The sequence below is a fragment of the Chiloscyllium punctatum genome, chromosome 7, assembly GCF_047496795.1.
Source record: "Chiloscyllium punctatum isolate Juve2018m chromosome 7, sChiPun1.3, whole genome shotgun sequence".
In the NCBI taxonomy this organism is placed as follows: domain Eukaryota; kingdom Metazoa; phylum Chordata; class Chondrichthyes; order Orectolobiformes; family Hemiscylliidae; genus Chiloscyllium; species Chiloscyllium punctatum.
In genome coordinates this window covers 2,480,249-2,501,255 of record NC_092745.1, presented here as the reverse complement: position 1 = coordinate 2,501,255, position 21,007 = coordinate 2,480,249, and the positions used below count along the sequence as shown (strand labels likewise).

At 45.8% G+C, this 21,007-nt stretch overlaps 1 protein-coding gene across 1 annotated transcript; it reads left to right on the top strand.

The window, feature by feature from the left end:
- The first annotated feature begins 5,543 nt into the window (after positions 1-5,543).
- Positions 5,544-20,550, top strand: LOC140479504 (immunoglobulin kappa light chain-like). The gene is made up of 4 exons (XM_072573334.1): positions 5,544-5,610; positions 5,796-6,150; positions 6,574-6,626; positions 19,730-20,550. The coding sequence occupies exons 1-4, from the start codon at positions 5,562-5,564 to the stop codon at positions 20,056-20,058; spliced, it is 786 nt and encodes a 261-aa protein (XP_072429435.1). The 5' UTR covers positions 5,544-5,561; the 3' UTR covers positions 20,059-20,550.
- Positions 20,551-21,007: the final 457 nt, after the last annotated feature.

Here is a 21,007-nt window from a genome sequence, read left to right as displayed (position 1 = left end):
CACTGAGTGAGGCAGCTAGGAGGAGGTTACAGAGATGGGGAGGGTGGATGGACAAGGAGGGACTTCAGAACAAGGACGAGAATTTGAAAATCGAGGTGTTATTGGAACGGGAGCCAATGTTGCTCAGTGACGACGGTGGGGGATGGCGATGGGATTTGTTGCGAGATCGGATAGAGGCAGCAGAGTTTGGGGTGAGCTGAAGTTTACAGAGGGCAGTAGCCGTGATGTGGCCCAGGACAACATTAGAATGATCACGTTTGGAGTCCCAAAGCAACGGCTGGGACATTCAGTGAGTGATCTCTGTGATGTCGAGGATTTGGGGCTCAGATCAGCCTCAAAGATAAAGCCAAGATTGTAAGGAGTCTGGTAGTAAATAAAACCCGAAAAAGCTGCAGATGCTGCAAATGAGGAATAAAAACAGAAATTGCAGGAAAAGCTCGGCAGGTCTGGCAGCATCTTTGGAGAGAAAGCAGAGTTAACATTTTGGGACAAGTGAACCTTCTCAGAACTGTTCTGAGGAAGGGTCACTCGACCTGAAAGGTTAACACTGATTTCTTACCCCAGATGCTGTCAGACCTGCTGAGGTATTCTGTTTTTGTCAAGAGTCTGTTTGAGCAGCAGACAGTGCTCAGGGAGAGGGATGGAGTTTGTACCGGGAGATGAAGAGGATGGCTTTAATCTTCCCAATGTGTTTCCCAGTGAGCCTGGCTCCTCAGTCCTGACTGCTCTCAGCTGCTGTGATTGTCACTGATTGGACACTTATTATTAGAGATTCTGACCACAGCAGAAAGCCCCAGTGTAAAAAATAACTGCAAAGACTGTCAGATCGCAAGGTTGAAACTTCACCAATAGAGGAAGTGAAAGAAGGAGCTCGGAGCAGCTGGATGTTTGTTACTGAGATGGGAGAAACCTGTGAACCATCTGCACTCCCTGGAATCTGACAGCACATCAGAACATTAAAACTAGGAACAGGAGCAGGCTCTCTGGCCTCTAGGTCTTCTCTACTATTCAGTGAGATCATGGATGATCTTTTCATGGCCTCAGCTTCCCCTTACCCACCTTTTCACAAAAACCCTTGATTCGTTTACTGTTCAAAAATTACCTGTCTTAGCTTGAAAAACATTTACTGAGGAAACCTCAACCACTTCACTGGCCGGGGAATTCCATCGATTCACAACCCTCTGGGTGAAGAAGTTCCTTCTCAATTCAGTCCTAAATCTGCTCCCCAGCACAGGAGGAGACCATTCAGCCCATCGTGTCTGTGAGTGATCCAATTAGCCCCACTGCTCCGCTCTCTCCCCATAACAGAGCAAATCTTTCCTTTTCCGCTCGGGCTCCGGCTGCCTCTCGTAGACCTGGGTCCACAGCAGAGACTGCACCTAATCTGGGCTCGAAACTGGCACCTCATTCATTCATTGGGAGGCAAACTGTCTGGGCTGGGAAATGGAGGTCAGGACCCTGAACATTCTATCTCCCCTCCTGAGGGACATCTGATGCAGAGGTTTAGTACTGTGGAGCTGTACAATATAGTCCTACCATACACACTTCACCATTCTGCGTGTAAAAGGCTAGAGCCTGCCAGCAGGATATTCAACAGCAGGAGCCGTCATCAATTTGACCAATTCTGACCACACCCACTCTCCGTAAACTTTCAACTAATTACTAATATCAAATCTGTCCATCTCCTCCTTGGTGTGAGACAGGGAAGGGGCCACTCCATTTCAGACAATTTGGAATTTATGGAGCACAGATGGAGTAAGCTGAGAGAGGACATCAGAATGATGGAGTTTGGAGGTGGGATGAGCAGGAATAAGAGTTTCTGTGGTCAAGGGGCTGATGCAGAGCAGAGAAGGACAATGTTGTGGAGTTTGAAATCAGAGACCTATGTGATGGAGAGGATATGGGATTTGAAGCTCCAATACTGAAGGGTCCAGTGGGAAAGAGGCCCAGGCTTATTGCTGTCCATTGAACATTCCAGTGGGATGGAGCCCCATGTTTCCTGATCTCTGTTGGAGGTTCCAGTTGAGTCCCATGGAATTGGAATGTTGGCATTTCTTGCAGCAATTGGACCCTTGGTATTTAATATAAAAGGACTGGATTACAGAAACAAAGAAATACTGTTACAATTCTATGAGGTATTGATGAGACCACATTTGAAGCATTGTGTCCAGTTGTGGTCTCCTTCCTTGGTGAAGGATATGATGGCACTGGATGCAGTTCAGAGGATGTTCACCAGATTGATCCCTGGGATGAAAGGGCTGTCATATGAGGAATGGTAGAATAGCTAGTTTTTGTACTCACTGGAATTCAGTCGTATGAAGGGAGAATCTGAGTGAAGTATATAAGATGCTAAAGGGGATTGATAGGGCAGGCTTGGAACAGATGTTTCCTCTTGTGGGCCAGTCTTGAACAATAGGTCATAGATATAGAGTAAGAGGAGGTATGTTTAAAACTGAGATGAGGAGAAGCAATAGGTGGCACAGTGGTGCAGTGGTGAGCACTGCTGCCTCTAAGTGCCAGGAACCCAGGTTCGATTCCACCCTCGGGCAACTGTATGGAGTTTGTACATTCTCCCCTTGTCTGTGTGAGTTTTATCTGTGTGCTCCGATTTCCTCCCACAGTCTAATGATGTACACATTCAGAGGATTGGCCATGCTAATTTAGCCATAATGTCCAGGGAAGTGGAGATTAGATTCATCATTCATGCGAAATGTAGGGTTACAGGGAAAGGGTTCCAGAATGGCTCTGGGTGGAATGCTCTTTGAAGGTTCGATGTGGACTTGTTGGGTTGAATGGCCTGGTTCCAGACTGTATGGAATCTGTTCCATTCCAACTACTTCTCTCAGAGGGTTGCGAATCTGTTGAAGTCAGTGCGCAACACCCACCCCCCAGCTCTCCCATCCCCCTCCCCACTCCCCCTCTTCCTCAAGTACAGTAGAGACAGAATCAATCAACAGATTCAAGAAAGAAACAGATATTGTTCTGATGAAAAGCAGGATAGAGGGCAATTGGGAGCAGTCTGAAAAGTGGAGTGGAGGTTAAGATCAGCCATGATCATGTTCAATAGCATACGGGCTTGAAGTGCTGAATTACCTATTCCTGCTCCTCATTCCGAACTTCAATCTTGTGAAGACAATGAGATCTTCCTTATTTACTGGTCTGTATTGGAGGATCCAGTAACAAAGAGTCATATGTTTACTGGTCTGTATTGGAGGGTCCAATTTCAAGCCGGCCCATATTTACTGATCTGTACTGGAGAGTTCAAAGAAATGGAGGCCTTTCTCTCCTGGTTTCTATTGGAGGGCCCAGCAGGACTAAGGTCTATGTTAACTGGTCTCTGCTGGAGTATTCAGTGGGAAATAGACCCATTTTTACTGGTCTCCATTGGAGGCTCCAGTGGCAAAGAGGCCTATGTTTAATGGTGTCTACTGGAGAGATCAGTGGGAATAAATTCAATGCTTCTTCGTCTCCACTGGACAGTCCAGTGGGACATGAATACCGGAGTGAGTGTGGGGCCCATTTCCTTTCTGTAGTAACTGTGTGATGGTCCAATCCTTATACCAGTAAAACTGGAGATTGATCGTGGAAGGGGAAGGTGAGGGGAAAGGTTTGGAATATGTTGTGAATGGACAGGATGGGTCAATGGGTCAGATCCTGTCCTATCCCTCCAGCTCACACTGATGGCCTGAGGATCTCCTCTTTCTGCTGGGCTTTCATGGAATGAGATTTGCGTCCAAACCATTCCCCAGTGAGAATAGGCCAACAGCACAGAATTGCCCTTCATTTGACAAGAATCTGACCGTATTCCTGAGAGAGTCCAAACCCTGGTCAATGTGAGAAATAGGGCTTTATTCCAGGAGTAGACATACTCCTGGTGTCAAGGGTTAACATCCATTAGTGGGGTAGATGTGGAGGAGATTTACCCTGTATTTAACTTTTACCACTTGGGACATTGTTAGAAAGGCAGAAAGAGGGAGAGAGAGTGAGTGAGCGGGAGAGAGAGAGATTGCTGGCGAGAGTGACAGAGAAGGACAGGGTGTGAAAGTGAGAGAGCGGGATAAAGAGTCTCAGGCAGTGTAAGATGAGTAAAAGGGGGAGAGAGAGAGGTAGAGAGAGGCAGAGATGGTGGGGTTGAAGAATAGAGATAGAGCGAGATAGAGTATGAGATAGTGTGACTCAGAGAGAGGGGCCAGAGAGAGAGAGAGAGAGAGACAGAGTCGGTGTGAGACAAAGAGTAAAGGCAATCCAGTGAAAGAGAGAGATAGACATGCAGACAGGTCCTGGTCACCACATTATGAGAAGGATATGACTGTACTCGAGAGGGTGCAAAGCTTTCCCAGGAGGGTGTGAGCTATGAGGAAGGATTGGAAAGACCGGGATTGTTTTTCTTGGAGTAGTGAAGGTTGAGAGGGAACCTGCTATAGGGCAAAAAGATTATGAGGGGCAGGGATAGAGTGAACAGGAAGACAACTTTTTCCATGAATAGAGGGATCAATATCCAGGGGCAGAGATTAGAGATTACACAGACATACAGAGATAGAAACAGAGAACTGGAGTAGGGTTAGGGTTAGGGTTAGGGTTAGGGTTAGGTTTAGGTTTAGGGATTGGCCCTGTGAGTCTGCTGTGTTATTCAATATGACTATGGCTGATCCTCTCCCTCAATGCCAAGCTGGGATTGATGTTGCTAGAGCATTGATGACCAGTACAGACTTATTACTTGCTGTTCATGTCATTGAATTTCTGATTGAGAGAGAGAGACAGAAGTTATATATATATATATATATATATAAAGAGAGAGAGAGAGAGAGAGCGAGGCAGAGAGAGAGAGCGAGAGAGAGAGAGAGAGAGAGAGAGAGAGAGAGAGAGAGAGAGAGAGAGCGCGAGCACAAGTGTACATTGTGAGATTGAGTAAGAGAGGGCGAGGCATTTAGTTGCTGCCCCAGGACTTACTGTTCCAATGTCCTGGAATTACGCCTGTTATAGAGATCAGTTAGAGAGCGACCGGAGGGAGGGAGACAGACAAAGAGAGAGTGAGGCAATTAGAGATTGAGGGTCTAAGGAGAGAATGAGTGAGGTAATAGTTAGTTATATAAGTGAAGGAGAATAATGAATGATAAGAAATAGAGAGAGAGAGAGAGAGAGAGAGAGAGAGAGAGAGAGAGAGAGAAAGAGAGACCAACCAACACAGAAGGAAAGGGAGATAAACAGAGTGTCAAACACACATGGAAAAAGGGAATGATATAAATGGTTATATAATTGGGAGAGGACAGAGTCGGAGATGGAAATAGAAAAAGAGGGAGAAAGTCAACGAATAACAGGAATATATACAAGAGAAAGAGAAAAAAGGGAAAAGGGAGAAGGGAAGTATGAAAAAGAAGGACCAGACAGAGAGAGAGAGAGAGAAGAGGAAGTGTGAGGGCCTGATGTGGCTCTCTCTGCCTGATGCTATTTACATACTGAGGAACACCCAGTCAGACTCTCACAGGCTGCAGCTTTATAAAGCAGAGCCCAGTGAAGGGAGAGTTTATCAGGAACCAGGCACAGGGACAGGAGCACACACAATGATTTCACACATCCAGCTGATATGGCCCCTGGCATTCTGTGTCGCAGGTACAAATCTCTCACCTTATACTTGAATCTTTAGCTGCTCTCCATTTCACTCCAATTACATTGACTTGTGATTGAAGGGAAAATGTTGAAACCAGAGGAATGCTAAGTGTCTCTGACAATCTCTCATTTGACAGGCTCTTTCTGTGACACTTCTGACTTCATTGTGTTTCTCTCTGACCCCTCAGGTATCAGTGGGGACTTCATCATGACTCAGTCTCCCCCGGTGCTGTCAGTGGGACTGGGCCAGACCGCAACCATCACCTGTACGGCCAGTCAAAGCATTAGCAGTTACCTTGCTTGGTACCAGCAGCGAGAAGGTCAGAAACCCTCTCTCCTGATCTATGATGCAACATCTCGATACACAGGAGTCTCCGACCGATTCACCGGCAGTGGATCAGGGACCAGTTTCACCCTGACAATCAGCAACGTTCAGAATGAGGATGTCGCTGACTATTATTGTCAAAACAACTACTATAGCAGCTCCATTCTACACAGTGATACAAAGCCATACAAAAACCTCAAGACACACAGCACCACCTCGTGCACTGACACATGAATCAGTTATATAAAATGTATAATAATGGACACACAGTCTGAACTGACACGTCCACAATTAGATACAAATTAAACTGAACAAATTACCCCATGCTGGGATTGTCATGGTCCACGAAACACTCCAGTCCCTGTGCTTTCCACCACTCACATGAAGGCCTCAAGTTTCCCTCTTACACCCCATAGCCACGCGTGAAGATCAGCTGCAAGATTTAATATCGAAAAATAAATTTCACAAAGCTCCCAAGCCCAGCTGGACACAGAGAGAGACAGAGACAGAAAGACACATGAATGAGGGAGAGACAGAGAGGTGCAGAAAGAAGTTGAGAGTGAACGAGAAACTGGGAGACAGGGAGAGGTTGAGAGTGACGGGGGGAAGCAGAGAGTAGAGGTTTTTGTACAGCCTCTGCACTGGGAGATCTCACTGTGGTTCACGTTCGGTCCAGGAACCAAGCTCAGACTGAGTAAGTAAACTTCAATCCTCCGTTATTAACCCTGTCAATACTGAAATGCACTTTCTAAAAAACAGTTGCTGAATTGTTGAAGGTTTCAGAGGGGGGCTGCAGTGAATGAAATGGTTGATTGAGGAGCACTGTGTCTAACAGGGTATGCAGCCGTACCTCTTTAGTCCCATTGCCCCCTTTAAACAGCAAGATATAATTCAGTCAGTTTTACTCACCGTGTGGAGGAGCTCTGTCCATTTGCAGCCTGTGGTCCCATTCCTGCAGCATGGAGTGAAATCAGTGAGTATCCTCCTGTCAGTCTCAGTGTGACAGACACGGGCAGAGTTTGATGTGAGCTCTGGCTCCCTGTCCCAGTCTCTGATCTCACTGACCTCAGCAACAGCAGCGGCAGCAGCAGCAGCACAATGAGACACCGAGCTCCCACCTCCCCCAGCTTTAACTCTGCTCAATCACACAATCACAGAATTGTGACAGTGCACAAGGAGGCCATTCTGCCCAGCCAGTCTGTACTGGCTCTCTGAAAGGTGAAATTTACAGAGTGTCATTCTCCTGCCTTCTCCCTGTCACCCTGCACATTGTTCCTTTTCAAATAACAGTCTCATTCCCTTCGGAATGTTTCAATTGAAGCTGCCTCCACCACACTCTCAGGCAGTGCATTCCACACCTTAACCACTCACTGGCTGAACATGTTGTTCCCCATCTCACTTTTGTGACTTTCACTAATTACTTTCAATCTGTCGTCTCTCGGTCTCAATCCTTTCTCAATTGGAAACATTTTCTCCCTATTTACTCTGTCCAGGCCCCTCCTGGTTTTAATTCCTCAAACAAATCTCCTCTCAGCCTTCTCCGAAGAAGACAGTTCCAAATTCTCCAATCAATCTGTATAACTGATGTTCCTCATCCCTGGAATGATCTTCAGGAATATTTTTTGCCATTTCTACAAAACATCACCTTCCTGAATTATTCACATTTTCTATGGCCCTCATGATTTTATAAACATCTGTAAGTGCACTTCTCAGACTCTTATGCGTCAGAATAAAAAGTCTCAGTTTTTCCATCCTCTCGTAGTCATGGAGTCATACAGCGTGGAAACAGACCTTTCAGGTCAACTTGTCCATGATAACCAGATATCCTAAACTGACCTCATCCTATTAACCAGCATTTGGCTTCCATCCCTCAAAACCCTTCCTATTCATGTACCCATCCCAATGCGTTTTAAATGCTGTAATAGTATCTGCCTCCAATACTTTCTCTGGCAGCTCGATCCAGACACACACCACCCTCTGTGTGACAAGTTAGCCTCAGGTCCCTTTTGAATATTTCGCCTCTCACCTTAAATCTATGCCATCTTGTTTTGGACTCCCGTTCCCAAGGAAAAGGCCTTGGATAGAACCCTGTCCATGCCCCTCATGATTGTATACACATCTATAAGGTCACCCTGAAGGCTTAGATGCTGCAGGAAAAATAGGCCCAGTTTCTTCAGCCTTTTCCTATAGCTCAAACCCTCCAATTCCTGACCATGTTCTTCTAAGTATTTTCTACAGCTTTTTATGTTTAACAGCATCCTTACTATTGCGAGGTGATCCGGATTGTTCACATTACTCCCAAAGTGGCCTCACTAATCTCCTGTACAGCTGCAACATGATGTCCCAACTCCTATTATCAAAGCAATGACCAATAACGGCAAGTGTACACAACTTCTTCATCACCCTGTCTACCTGTGACCCCACTTTCAAGTAATAATGCACTTGCATCTTCACTCTGAGGTCTCTTTGTTCAGCAACACCCCACAGGGCCCTACCACTGTATAAGTTCTGCCCTGGGTTGCCTTTCCAAAATGCAACATCCCACAGTTATCTAAACTGAACTCCATTTGGCACACATCTGCCCATTTCCCCAACTGATGAAGGTCCCGCTGTACCCTGAGATGAATTTCTTTACTATCCACTATCTCACCAATTTTGATATAATCTATAAACTTCGTGTAACTCCTATATTCACATCCAAATCATTTCATTAAATGATAAAAGTAGCGAACCCAGAACCAATGTTAGTGGCACACAACTGTTCACAGATCTCTAGTCTGAAAAACAACCTTTTCCACCACTCTCTGTCTCCTCTCTTCAATCTATTTTTTTTATCCCAATGGCTCACTCCCCCTGTATCCCATGTGGTCTAACCTTACTAACCAGTCTATCATGTGGAACCTTGTCAAAAACTTTACTGAAGTCCATATAGACTATGTCTACTGTTCTGTCTTCATCAATCTTCTTTGTCACCTCCTCAATCAAATTCAGGAGACATGATTTCCTATGCATAAAACCACATCGATTATCCAAAGAATGTAAACCCTATCCTACAGAATCCACTCCAACATATTACCCAGCACTGACATCAGGCTTACTGGTCTATAGTTCCCCTGGCTTTTCCTTACAGTCTTTCTTAAATAATGGCATAACATTAGCCAACCTCTCTGGTCCTCCAGCACCTTACCCATGGTTGTTAGTGATACACATTTCTCAGCAAGGGGCCCAGCAGTCTCTTGCCTAGTTTCCCACAATGTTCTGGGATACACATGATCAGGTCCTAGGGTTTATCTACTACCTTTATGTGTTTTCAGATCTTGACCGTCATCTCTTTTGTGTGTGATCTCTTTTCAAGACATCACTATTTTTCCAAATTCCCGAGCTTTCTCCACAATAAATACTGACCTGAAATATTTGTTTGGGATCACACCCATTTCTTGTATCTTGCCAAAATACAGCACTCACATTTATCTGAATTAAACACCATCTGCCATTCCTCAGCCCACTGGCCCAGTTGGTCAAGATTCCACTGTGTTCTTCGACAGCATTCTTCGCTGGCAATAATTAGATTAGAGTCTCCACAGTGTGGAAACAGGCCCTTCGGCCCAACAAGTCCACACCGATCCTCCGAAGAGTAACCCACCCAGACCCAATTCCCTATTAGTAATGGATCTAACACTATGGGTAATTTAGCATGGCTAATTCGCCTGACCTGCACATCTTTGGACTGTGGGAGGAAACCAGAACACCCGAAGGAAACCCATGCAGACACAGGGAGAATGTGCAAACTCCACACAGACAGTCATCCAAGGCTGGAATCGAACCTGTGAGCCTAGCACTGTGAGGCTACAGTACTAATCACTGAGCCACCGTGCTGCCCCACCTGAGCCATCACTGCGCCACCGATGCCACCTGAAAATTCACCTGAACACACTCTCACAACTCTGGGCTCTCCCTGCCCATTACACTGCTACTATCCCAGTCTATATCCAGAAACTAAAGACCCCCCGCCCATTTATAACAACTCTATCATATTTGCAGGTCTCTGTAAATTCATACATTTGTATTCCTCCACATCCTTCCCACTCGGAGGTGACTTATTGACTGCACTGAGGATTCTGTGTTCCTTTGTGTTCCTCTCTGACATTCCCTCCTGGCTCCCACAGCTCTGCCAAGTTAGTTTAAATCCTCTCTAACAGCACTAGTAAACCACCTCACAAGAATCTAATGCACTCCCTCAGGGATCCTCTTTCCAGCCCCGCAGTCACCTGTGTTCACCTCCTGATTCTATCCTCACCTGCGCAAGGCACTGGGAGTAATCCGGAGATTCCTACTTTTGAGTTCCTGCTGCTTATTCCCTCCAGAGCTCCCGAACTTCTGACTGCAGGACCATGTTACTTTTTCTCCATCCATCACTGGGACCAATGTGGTCTGCAACTGCTGCCTGTTCCCCCTCTACCCTCAGGGAGCTCTGCAGCCGCTCAGTGATATCCTTGACCCTGGCACCAGGGAGACAACACACCATCCTGGATTCCCATCTGCAGCTGCAGAAACACCTATCGATTGTCCTCACTCTCGAATTACATCTCGGTATCGCTCTTCCAGGCCTACTTGTGCCCTCCTGTACAGCTGAGCCCCCCCACCGTGGTGCCAGTTACTTGGCTCTGGCTGCACTCCCGAGATGAACCATCATTCTCATCAGGATTTTGAACTGAATCCTGGTTGGAGAGTGAGATGCACTCAGGGGATTCCTGTACTAGTGGCCTAGTCCTTTTGGACTGTCTGCTGCTCCCCCATTCCCTCTCTCCCTGCATACTCTGAAGTTGCAGAGTGACCACATCTAGAAACGTGCTCTCCACGGAGCTCTCAGCCTCAGGGACTCTCCGAACTGACACAAGTTGCTGCTCAAGCTCCAGAACCCGGAGCTCCAACTGCTGTCACTGACCACACTTCCTGCTCTCATGGTATTCTAGGAGCTGGGAAGCATTCTTAAGTTCCCACCTAAATGCACACTCTCTCCACTCTTTGGTTATCTGTTGACAATTTTCTGACAGTAAACAGCTCCAGCAGGGCTCACAGTCCAGTGGGTTCAGTGTTGCAGGGTTTTGGGGAAACTCTCCAGAAGACTTTAAGAAATAGGAGCAGAAATCAGCCATTCAGCCCATTGAATCTGCTCTGCCATTTGATCTTGGCAGATATGCTTCTCACCCCCATTCTCCTTCCTACTCCACAGGAACGTTCGATCCCCTTAACAATCACGAACCTATCTATCTCTGTCTTAAATACACTCAGTGACTTGGCCTCCACTGTCCTCTGTAGCAATGGGTTCCACAGATTCCCCACCCTCTGGCTGAAGATATTCCTCCTCATCTCAGCTCTAAAGAGTCGGCCTTCATTCTGCGGCTGTGCCTTGGTTACCGAGTCTCTCCTGTTTTTGGAAACATCTTCTCTGCATCCACTCTATCCAGGCCTATCAGAATTCAGTAAATTTCAATAAGATCCCTCCTCATCCTTCTAAACTCCATTGAGTACGGACCCAGAGTCCTTCAACACGCCTCATATGACAAGCCCTTCATCCCCAGGATCATTCTTGTAAACCCTTCCAATGCCAGCACATTGTTTCTTAAAATACGGGTCCCAAAAATGCGCACAATATTCCAAATGCAGTTTGACCAGAACCTTACACAGCCTCAGCAGTGCATCTCTGCTCTTGTATTCACGCCCTATTGAAATGAATGCTAACATTTCATTTGCCTTCCCAAGCACAAACTGGACCTGCGAGTTCACCTGAAGAGAAACCTGAATGAGGTTTCTGCTTTAGATTTCCAATGGCTTTCCTTATTTAGCAAACAGTTTTTGCATTCCTTCTTGTATTCTATATGCCACTTCTTTGCCCACTCTCAGAGCATCTCCAGAACCTTTTGCAGCCTTCCCACTTCCTCAACACTACCTGTCCCTCCATCTATCTCAAGTCGTCTGCAAACTTAGCAACAATGTCATCCAGATTGTTCATGTATAACGTGAATAGTTATGGTCCCAACATTGATGCCTGCAGAACTCTACTCGTCACCAGCTGCCATCTTTCCTCACTCTCTGCTTTATACCAACCTGCCAGTACCAGTCCTCAGTCCATGCCAGTACATTGCCCCTAAAACTATGGGTGCTTATCTTACGTCAAATACCTTCTGGAAATCCAAATACATTACTTTCTCGGACTCTCCTTTATCTGACTGGCTCATTGCCTCCTCAAAGAATTCTAACAGATTTGCCAGGCATGACCTCCCCTTGATGAAACCGTGTTGACTCAGCCCTATTTTACCATTGCACGTCCAAGTCCTCTGCAATTTCATCCCTAAATTGAATTCTAAAATCTTACCAACAACTGAATCCAGGCGAACTGGCCTATAATGTCCCATCTTCTACCTCCCTCCCTTCTTAAGCAGGGTTGGTATGTGAGCCATTTCCTTATCCCTTACCCCCACCAAATCTCCACCTCCACACCCTGCCTGCATTGATTCCTTAAAGATCATCACCAATGCCTCCACACTCTCCTCATTGATCTCTTTCGGAACACACGGGTGTAGTTCATCCAGTCTGGGAGAGTTATCCATATTCAGACCTTTCAGCTTCCCCAGTACCTCCTCCTTAGTGATGGACACTACACTCCCCTCTGCCCCCTGACAGTCTTGAAGTACTGGAATGCTGCTGGTGTTTTTCATGGTGCAGACTGATGCAAAGTACTGATTCAATTCCTCGGCTATTCCATCATTTCCTACTATTCTTTCTCCAACCTCATTTTCCAGTGATCCAATGTCTTTTTATATATCTGCTAAAATTCTTGCAATCTTCTTTTGTATTACTGGCGAGGAAACCCCCACATTTCACCTTCTCCACCCTTAATACTTTTTTAGTTATCCTCTATAGGTTTTTAAAGACTTCCTCATTCTCTGACTTCCCACTATTCTCCACCACATTGGATGCCTTTTCTTTTGCTTTTATGCTGTCCTAGACCTCTCTCATCAGCCGTGATTGCCTTGTCCTCCCCTGAGTATGTTTCCTTTTTCTTTTTTGGGATGGATTCCTACTCGACTTCCTGAATTTCCCCCAGGAACTCTGCTGTTTGCTGCCCCACCATCTTACCTGCTCGGCTCCCCTTCCAATCAACTCTGGCCAGCTCCTTCCTCATGTTTTTGTAGTTCTGTTTACTCAACTGAAATACAGTTCCATCTGCTTGTAGTTTCTCCCTCTCAAGCGACAGGGGGAATTCCATCATATTATGGTCATTTATCCACAGGGATACTTTCACCTTAAACTCACTAATCAAGTTTGCCTCAATACACATCACTGAATCCAGACCTGCCTGTTCCATAATGGCTCAAACACAAGCTGCTCCAAAAACCAAATCGTCGATATTCCTTGAAATCCTTTTCTTTAGACGCACTACCCAGTCCATCTATCCATTAAGGTCTATCCTGACATTTAGTTTATGCCTTTTCTGTATCCTGATTGGTTTTATTCCCCACACCCTGATTACTGTTTGGAGAACTGGACATAACCTGCATCAGATTCTTTATTGCGGTTCCTCAACTCTACCCACACAGATTCTACACCTTCTGACTCTCTATCACTTCTTGCTATTGATTGAATTTTATTTCACACTAACAAGGCAACCCTTCCCCCTCTGACCATCTGCCTGTCCTTTTGATAGGACATGCATCCTTGGATATTTAGTTCCCAGCCGGGATCCCCTTGCAGCTTTGTCTCTGTGATACTCACAACATTGTACCTGCCAGTTTCAATCTGCACTACCAGCTCATTGTGTATACTGTGTGTATTTAAGTGCAACACCCTCAGTCCTGCATTGACTGCCCTCATTCCCATCATTGTCCTCTTCTCTGCTGTGTTTGATGTTCGACTCTTGTTCCTTTCTGTACTCTCTGTCCTCGTACGTATTCTAGAAACTTGAATAACCTCTCCTGAGCCCTCCTCCACTTTAATTAGTTTAAATTCCTTGTACACTCAATTTACTTTGATTTATGGCATCACTTTGTCTACCTTATTCGGAATGCTTTGTGCATTAAGTTGCAAAATCTTTAAGTTTGTTCTGTTATTGATTTTCCCTGCACTTCTTTAGTTCCTTTGATATTGAAAAAATCCGACCCTATCTTTTATTTTCTGGTAACAATCAATCCCATCACTAACCAGCAATTGTACCTTCTCCTTCACCTTCTGTTTTCTCATTTTCCATCCAAGTGAACCAAATTACTTTATCGTTGTGTTGACTTCAGGCATGGTGGCTCAGTGGGTAGCAATGCTACCTCATAGCACCAAGGACCCGGGTTTAATTCCTGCCTTGGGAAACTGTCTGTGTGGTGTTTGCACATTCTCCCTGCGTCTGTGTGGGTTTCCCCCAACTGCTCTGTTTTACTCCCACTGTCCAAAGATGTGCAGGTAAGGTGAATTGGCCGTTCTAAATTCCCTACAGTGTTCGGTGAAATTGTCTGGAGTAAATGTACGGAAGGTTTCTCATCGGGCTGCTGTTCGGAGGGTTGATGTGGACTTGTCAGGCTGAACTACGATTTCCACACTGTAGGGAATCTAATCAGGCCAATATTTATCATTAATCCAACATCATTAATGCTTTTTGATCTCATGGCTTCTAGTTGGATCTTACTGTGTAGAAACTGGCTGCCACGTTCCTGACATTGCAACTGTGACTGCTTGTCAAACAAAACTGTCTGGAAATATCTTTGGAAGACCCTGAAATGTTAAGGGCTGGATTGATGCCCATATCCCTCGAAACTCTTCCTATTTACATATGCATGCCTTTTAATTGTTGTAATTGTACCAGCCTTCACCACCTCCTCTGGCAGCTCATTCCACACATTTAACACCCTCTGAATGAAAACGTTCCCCCTTAGGTCCCTTTTAAATCTTTCCCCTGTCACCTTCAGCTTCTAGCCTCCAGTTCTGGACTCCCCCACTGTGGAGAAAAGATCTTCTCTATTCACCCTATCGATGCCGCTCATGATTTTATAAACCTCTATACGGTCACCCATCAACCTGCAATGATCCAGGGAAAACAGCCTCAGCATATTCAGCCTCTCCCAATAGCTCAAACCCTCCAACCTTGGCAGCATCCTTGTAAATCTTTTCCGAACCATTTTAAGATTCACAACATTTTCCCTACAGCAGGGAGACCAGAATTGCACACAGTATTCCAAAAGTGCCCTATCCAACGTCCTGTACAGCGGCAACAGCTCCCAACTCCAATACTCAATGCACTGACCAATAAAGGAAAGCAAACCAAATGACTTTGTCACTCCCCGCCAAGTCCCGCACCCCCCTCCTCCCCCCTCCGACCTGCAACTTCACTTTCAGTGAACTATTCTTTTTTTTTGGATGAACTGGGAGTCTTTCAGTTGTAAAATATGCCATTCCATGGCACTGTTGGATGAAGAGCAGGCAGTTCCCCCTGGTGTCCCTGATCAATATATATCCCCCAATCAAAATCACTGAAAATCTATTTCTCTGCTATTTATCACACTGTGTTTGGGATCTAGCTGTGCACAGTCTGCTGGAAGGATCCATTTGGACATCTTGAGTTGGGGACAGGTGCGACACAAATGCAAGTCTTTCTTTAAGATTGAAGGCTCCTGATCAGGACATTCACCCATTGTCTGTGCACTCTCACCTTCCGGGGGCATGGGGTCATGAGGACCAGTGACCCAAAGGACACTGAGACTCTTTGCAGTCTCACCCTTGACCTCAGCCCAGCAGTGTGCAGTAAGGTTTGAAATGTAATCTAGAACATAGAACACAGAATAGAGAACATAGAAAAATACAGCGCAGTACAGGCTCTTCGGCCCTCGATGTTGCGCCGACCGAAGCCGACCTAACCTACACTAGCCCAATAACCTGCATATGCTTGTCCAATGCCAGCTTAAATGACCATAAAGAGGGAGAGTCCACCACTGCTACTGGCAGAGCATTCCATGAACTCACAACCCGCTGAGTAAAAGGTCTACCCCTAACATCTGTCCTATACCTACCACCCCTTAATTTAAAGCTGTGTCCCCTAGTAATAGCAGACTCCATATGCGGAAAAAGGTTCTCACTGTCAACCCTATCTAAACCCCTAATCATCTTGTACACCTCTATCAAATCTCCCCTAAACGTTATTTTCTCCAATGAGAAGAGCCCCAAGTGCCTCAGCCTTTCCTCACACGATCTTCCTAACAGACGAGGCAACATCCTGGTAAACCTCCTCTGCACTCGTTCCAATGCCTCCACATCCTTCCTGTATTATGGCGACCAAACCTGCACACAATACTCCAGATGAGGCTGCACCAGAGTCTCATACAACTGCAACATGACCTCAACACTCTGGAACTCAATTCCTCTCCCAATAAAGCCCAGTATGCCATATGCCTTCTTCACAGCACTATTTACCTGGGTGGCAACTTTCAAAGATCTGTGTACATGGACACCAAGATCCCTCTGCTCATCCACACTACCAAGTAGTCTACCATGAGCCCAGTAATCCATCTTCTTGTTACTCCTACCAAAGTGAATGACTTCACACTTAGCGACATTGAATTCCATTTGCCACCTTACTGCCCAGCTCTGCAACTTATCTATATCGCGCTGTAACCTACCACATCCTTCTTCACTGTCCAGAACTCCACCGACTTTCGTGTCATCCGCAAACTTGCTCACGCAGCCTTCAAGCCCCTCCTCCAGGTCATTTATAAAAATGACAAACAGCAATGGTCCCAAAACAGATCCTTGTGGAACACCGCTAGTAACTGCGCTCCAAGATGAACCTGTACCATCAACTACTACCCTCTGTCTCCTTCCAGCCAGCCAATTCCTAATCCAAACCTCTCATGCACCCTCAATGCCAGTAGATGTACTTTTCCCATTAGCCTGCCATGGCGTACCTTATCGAACGCCTTGCTAAAATCAATATACACCACATCCACTGCTTTACCCTCGTCCACTTCCTTGGTCACCTTCTCAAAGAATTCACTAAGGTTTGTTAGGCACGACCTGCCCTTCACAAAACCATGCTGACTATCCTTGATCACATTATTCCTATCTAGATGTTCATAAATCCTATCCCTTACAATTCTCTCTCAGACTTTGCCCACAACAGAAGTGAGACTCACTGGCCTATAGTTACTCGGGCTATCCCTGCTCCCCTTCTTGAACAAGGTGACCACATTCGCTATCCTCCAGTCTTCTGGCACTATTCCCGTAGACAACGACGACATAAAAGTCAAGGACAATGGCTCTGCTATCTCCTCCCTAGCTTCCCAGAGGATCCTAGGATAACTGCCATCAGGCCCAGGGGACTTATCTATTTTCATCCTTTCCAGTATTCCCCAGACCTCTTCTCGACCTACCTCAAGGCCATCCATTCTAATCACTTGTGACTCAATTTTCACATCAGCAACAGTGTCCTGTTCCTGAGTGAATACTGACGAAAAGTATTGATTTAGTGTCTAACCAATCTCCTCCGCCTCCACACACAACTTCCCACTACTATCCTTGACTGGACCGATACCTACCCTAGTCATCCTTTTATTCCTGACATACCTATAGAAAGCCTTTGGGTTTTCCCTAATCCTACCACCCGAGGACTTTTCATGTCCCCTTCTCGCTGACCTTCTACACAGACACCCCAATGTGACTCGTTCCCGAAGTGTGGAGCCGATTCTGCTCCAATGTTCTCAGATAAGGCTCTCCTGATCTGTGGGTGATCGGAGGTTTGTGAAAGAGGTATCGAGCTCCATCCCACTTTCCAGCTCTTGCTCCATAACTCCTGAGGTTTCACTGTTTGAAGTGAATATCCAAGTGTTTTCTCAATGTGATGAGTGTTTCTGCCTCTCCCACCCTTTCAGACAGTGAATCCCACATCCCAGCCTCTGGGTGAAAACCAATAACATCAACTCCCCTCTAATCCTGCCCCCAACTGATTTCACTCTCTCCCCATGGTTATTGCCCTCTGTGCTGGTGGAAATCAGTCCTTCCCACCCTCTCTGTCCAGGCCCCTCATCATTTTACACACCACAATCAAATCTCCCCTCGGCCACCTCTGTTCCAAAGAAAACACTTCCAGCCAAACCAATCATTCCTCAACGCTCAAAGTCCCCATTCCAGACAAACTCCTCGTCTGTCCCCATCTCTAATGGGATCACATCCTTCCTGTAATGTGGTGACCAGAACCATACACTTTTCCCTCTCTGTGCTCTAACTGGGGTTTTATACAGTTCCAGAATAAACAAACTCCTTGATTTTGCTGTCAACCAATACTGAGATAAGGGAGGTGATGGTCTCATGGTGTTATTGCTGAACTGTTAATCCAGAGATCCAGATAATGTTCTGGGCACCAGGGTAAGAATCCAGCAGATGGTGGCATTCAATTTCAATCAAACAAAATCTGGAATTAAGAGTCTAATGACGACCATGAAAACATTATTGATTGTCAGGAAAAAGCCATCTGATTCCCTGATGTCCTTTAGGGAAGGAAACTGCCATCCTTATCTTGTGACTCCAGACCCACAACAATGTGGTTGACTCTAAACTGCCCTCTGGGTGATTTGGGATGGGCAATAAATGCTGCCAATCCAGCAATTGCCTCATTCCATCAAGGTAAAATGAAGAACAGTTTATCCCATGTGTCTTCTTACCACCTTACTGACCTGCATTCATTAATCACCATGGCCACATCTTCCACCTCCACAAACATTTCAGTTGCAGCTTCAAATTGACAAGAGACATTCCTTCATTTTCTGAGAAAGAGATAGAAACATCCAAACCTGGAGCAGCATTACGCCATTCGGCCCGTCAAGCATGTTCCACCATTCAATATGATCATGGCTGATCATGCAACACTCTCCCCTGTTCCTGCTTTCTCCCCACATTCTTTGATCCCTTTAATCCAAACAACTATATCTAATTCTTTATTGAACACATACTGCATCTAATTCCCTTTTGCTGGTAAAATGGATGAGAATTATTGGGTTGTTGTTTTTTGACCAGGATGGACACAATGGGCTGATGGGCCTTTTGGGTCTCTCTGACTCGATGATTCTATTATTATACTTTATGAATAACTGAGTACCAAGCACTGACTCCTGTGGCATCCTAAGTTGTAATTACCTGACATTCAGAAAAAGACTCCTTCTTTCTGTCCTGTCTGCCAACCAGTTCCCAATCCATGTCAGTACATGACTCCCAATCCTCTTGTTCATTTGGTCAACATCTGGAAGTCCCACCCTTACACTTTGTGGGAACAGATTCTGAACAATCTCTGTCTCATCCTTCGAGGGCTCCCAATGCCTTGACACTGATTTCCCGCAATGCCGCTTGTTCCGATCCACTTTTCCCAAAACACCACACAGTTGAGTGAAATGAAACCTTGAACACTTGCTCCATGGTTCTCTATTTCCATCCCTCCTCTCAATCTCACTGAGTTCTGATCACTGTCACTGAAATGCTCCCCCATTGACAGCCCTTCCAGCTGCCCACATTCATTTTATAAACAATGGTCCAAAACTGTCCATTCTCTCTCTGCTGCTTCACCATCACTTTCTCTGGAGCAGTTAGGGATGGGTCATAAATGCTGGCCCTGCCAGTGACACTCATCCCAAGAAGCAATTTGAACAATGCCTGGTCATTTGTTGGGTTTATTCTGTATTGACGACAAATGTTCAAAAAGATTGTATGGACAGTGAAGGGTTGAATTCCCTTCCAGTGGCAGGAATTAAAATTGTTTCTCTTGTCTTTCAGGCCGTGAGAACTCTCAGCCAAAGCTGACCCTGCTGCCCCCCTCCCCGGAGCAGGTCGATGCCAAGGGCACTGCCACCCTGGTGTGCCTTGCCAATCACTTCTATCCCGATGAGCTAGAGGTGCAGTGGAAGAAGGATGGTGTAGTCATTTCGGACGGGGTTCAGACCAGCAACTACCTGCGAGCTTCGGACAGCACCTACAGTGTCAGCAGCCTGCTGACCCTCTCTGGGTCTGACTGGGAGTCCAACGCTCGCTTCTCCTGTGCCCTCACCCACGTGACACTCCCCTCTCCCCTCAGCAAGAGCATCAGGAGATCAGAATGTGTGTAGAGTGTTTGAGACAGTCCACAGAGGAGACACAACTTTAAACAGAACAGGGCTGAGCTGGCAGGACAAAGGTCATTGTCAGCACTGAAGTTCAACTCTATTCCTTCTTGGGACTTGCTCAGAGACACTTTTGAGGTTTGGATGTTAAAGCAGATCATTGGGGTAGCGGCAAGAGAGCTTTACACTGTGTCAGACCTCATATTGTCCTTGTCCTGGGAGTGTTTGTGGGGACAGGATTGCCTTGTGATGTCAGCCGTACAAACCAATATGTACCTCAGAAGTCTCTGCTTCAGTAAACCATATCTCCTTCCTGCTCAGCTGCGAGTTACAATTTAAGGTTTTATCACTGATTAAAGGGACAGGATTCTCATGTTATTGAGAAAATCTCTCCAAGTGTTTTCCTCAAGCTCCATTGTGGCTGTGAATTTGAGCAGCTTCCTCTGTCTGGGCTGTTAATTGCAGTTTTTTTCTTTCTGTCAATGTGAATGTGGAAAAGGGAATAAAAGTGAAGATTCAGTCTCTGTCTCTGCGTGCTTTGGAAATAACTGACCTCCACCTCCACCCCTCCCCCCTCAACTCTGAGTTGATTGGCTGTATTTCAGCAGGTCATTGTCACAATTGGTTACTTGGCCTTTCAATCAATTTCAATTCTCAATCATCAGTCATTTACAAATGATCCCTTTAATCAGGAATTTATGTCGATTTCAAAAAGAACAGAAACTGATAATTGTTAGGACTCAATAAGTACAATCTGATGTATTCCCTCTTCACTCTGATGGTCCAGGACCTGCTGATGGGATCAAACTGTGCAATCTCTGCTGTATGTCGATTAGCCCCCGAAACAATCTTCGGCCAATCACAGACATTGTTGGCTGAGTGTGTCTCTCTGAGTATGAGTGTTTAACCTCATACTGCCTGTAGATGTCTCTCTGAGTGTGGGTGTGTTATGCAG

What these genes read in the sequence shown, in the direction of transcription:
- LOC140479504 (XM_072573334.1), top strand. Translation starts at nt 5,562, where the DNA reads ATGATTTCACACATCCAGCTGATATGGCCCCTGGCATTCTGTGTCGCA. An exon ending in CCTGGCATTCTGTGTCGCAG is followed by an intron (nt 5,611 to 5,795) that starts GTACAAATCTCT and finishes CTGACCCCTCAG; the next exon opens with GTATCAGTGGGGACTTCATC. An exon ending in AGGAACCAAGCTCAGACTGA is followed by an intron (nt 6,627 to 19,729) that starts GTAAGTAAACTT and finishes CTTGTCTTTCAG; the next exon opens with GCCGTGAGAACTCTCAGCCA.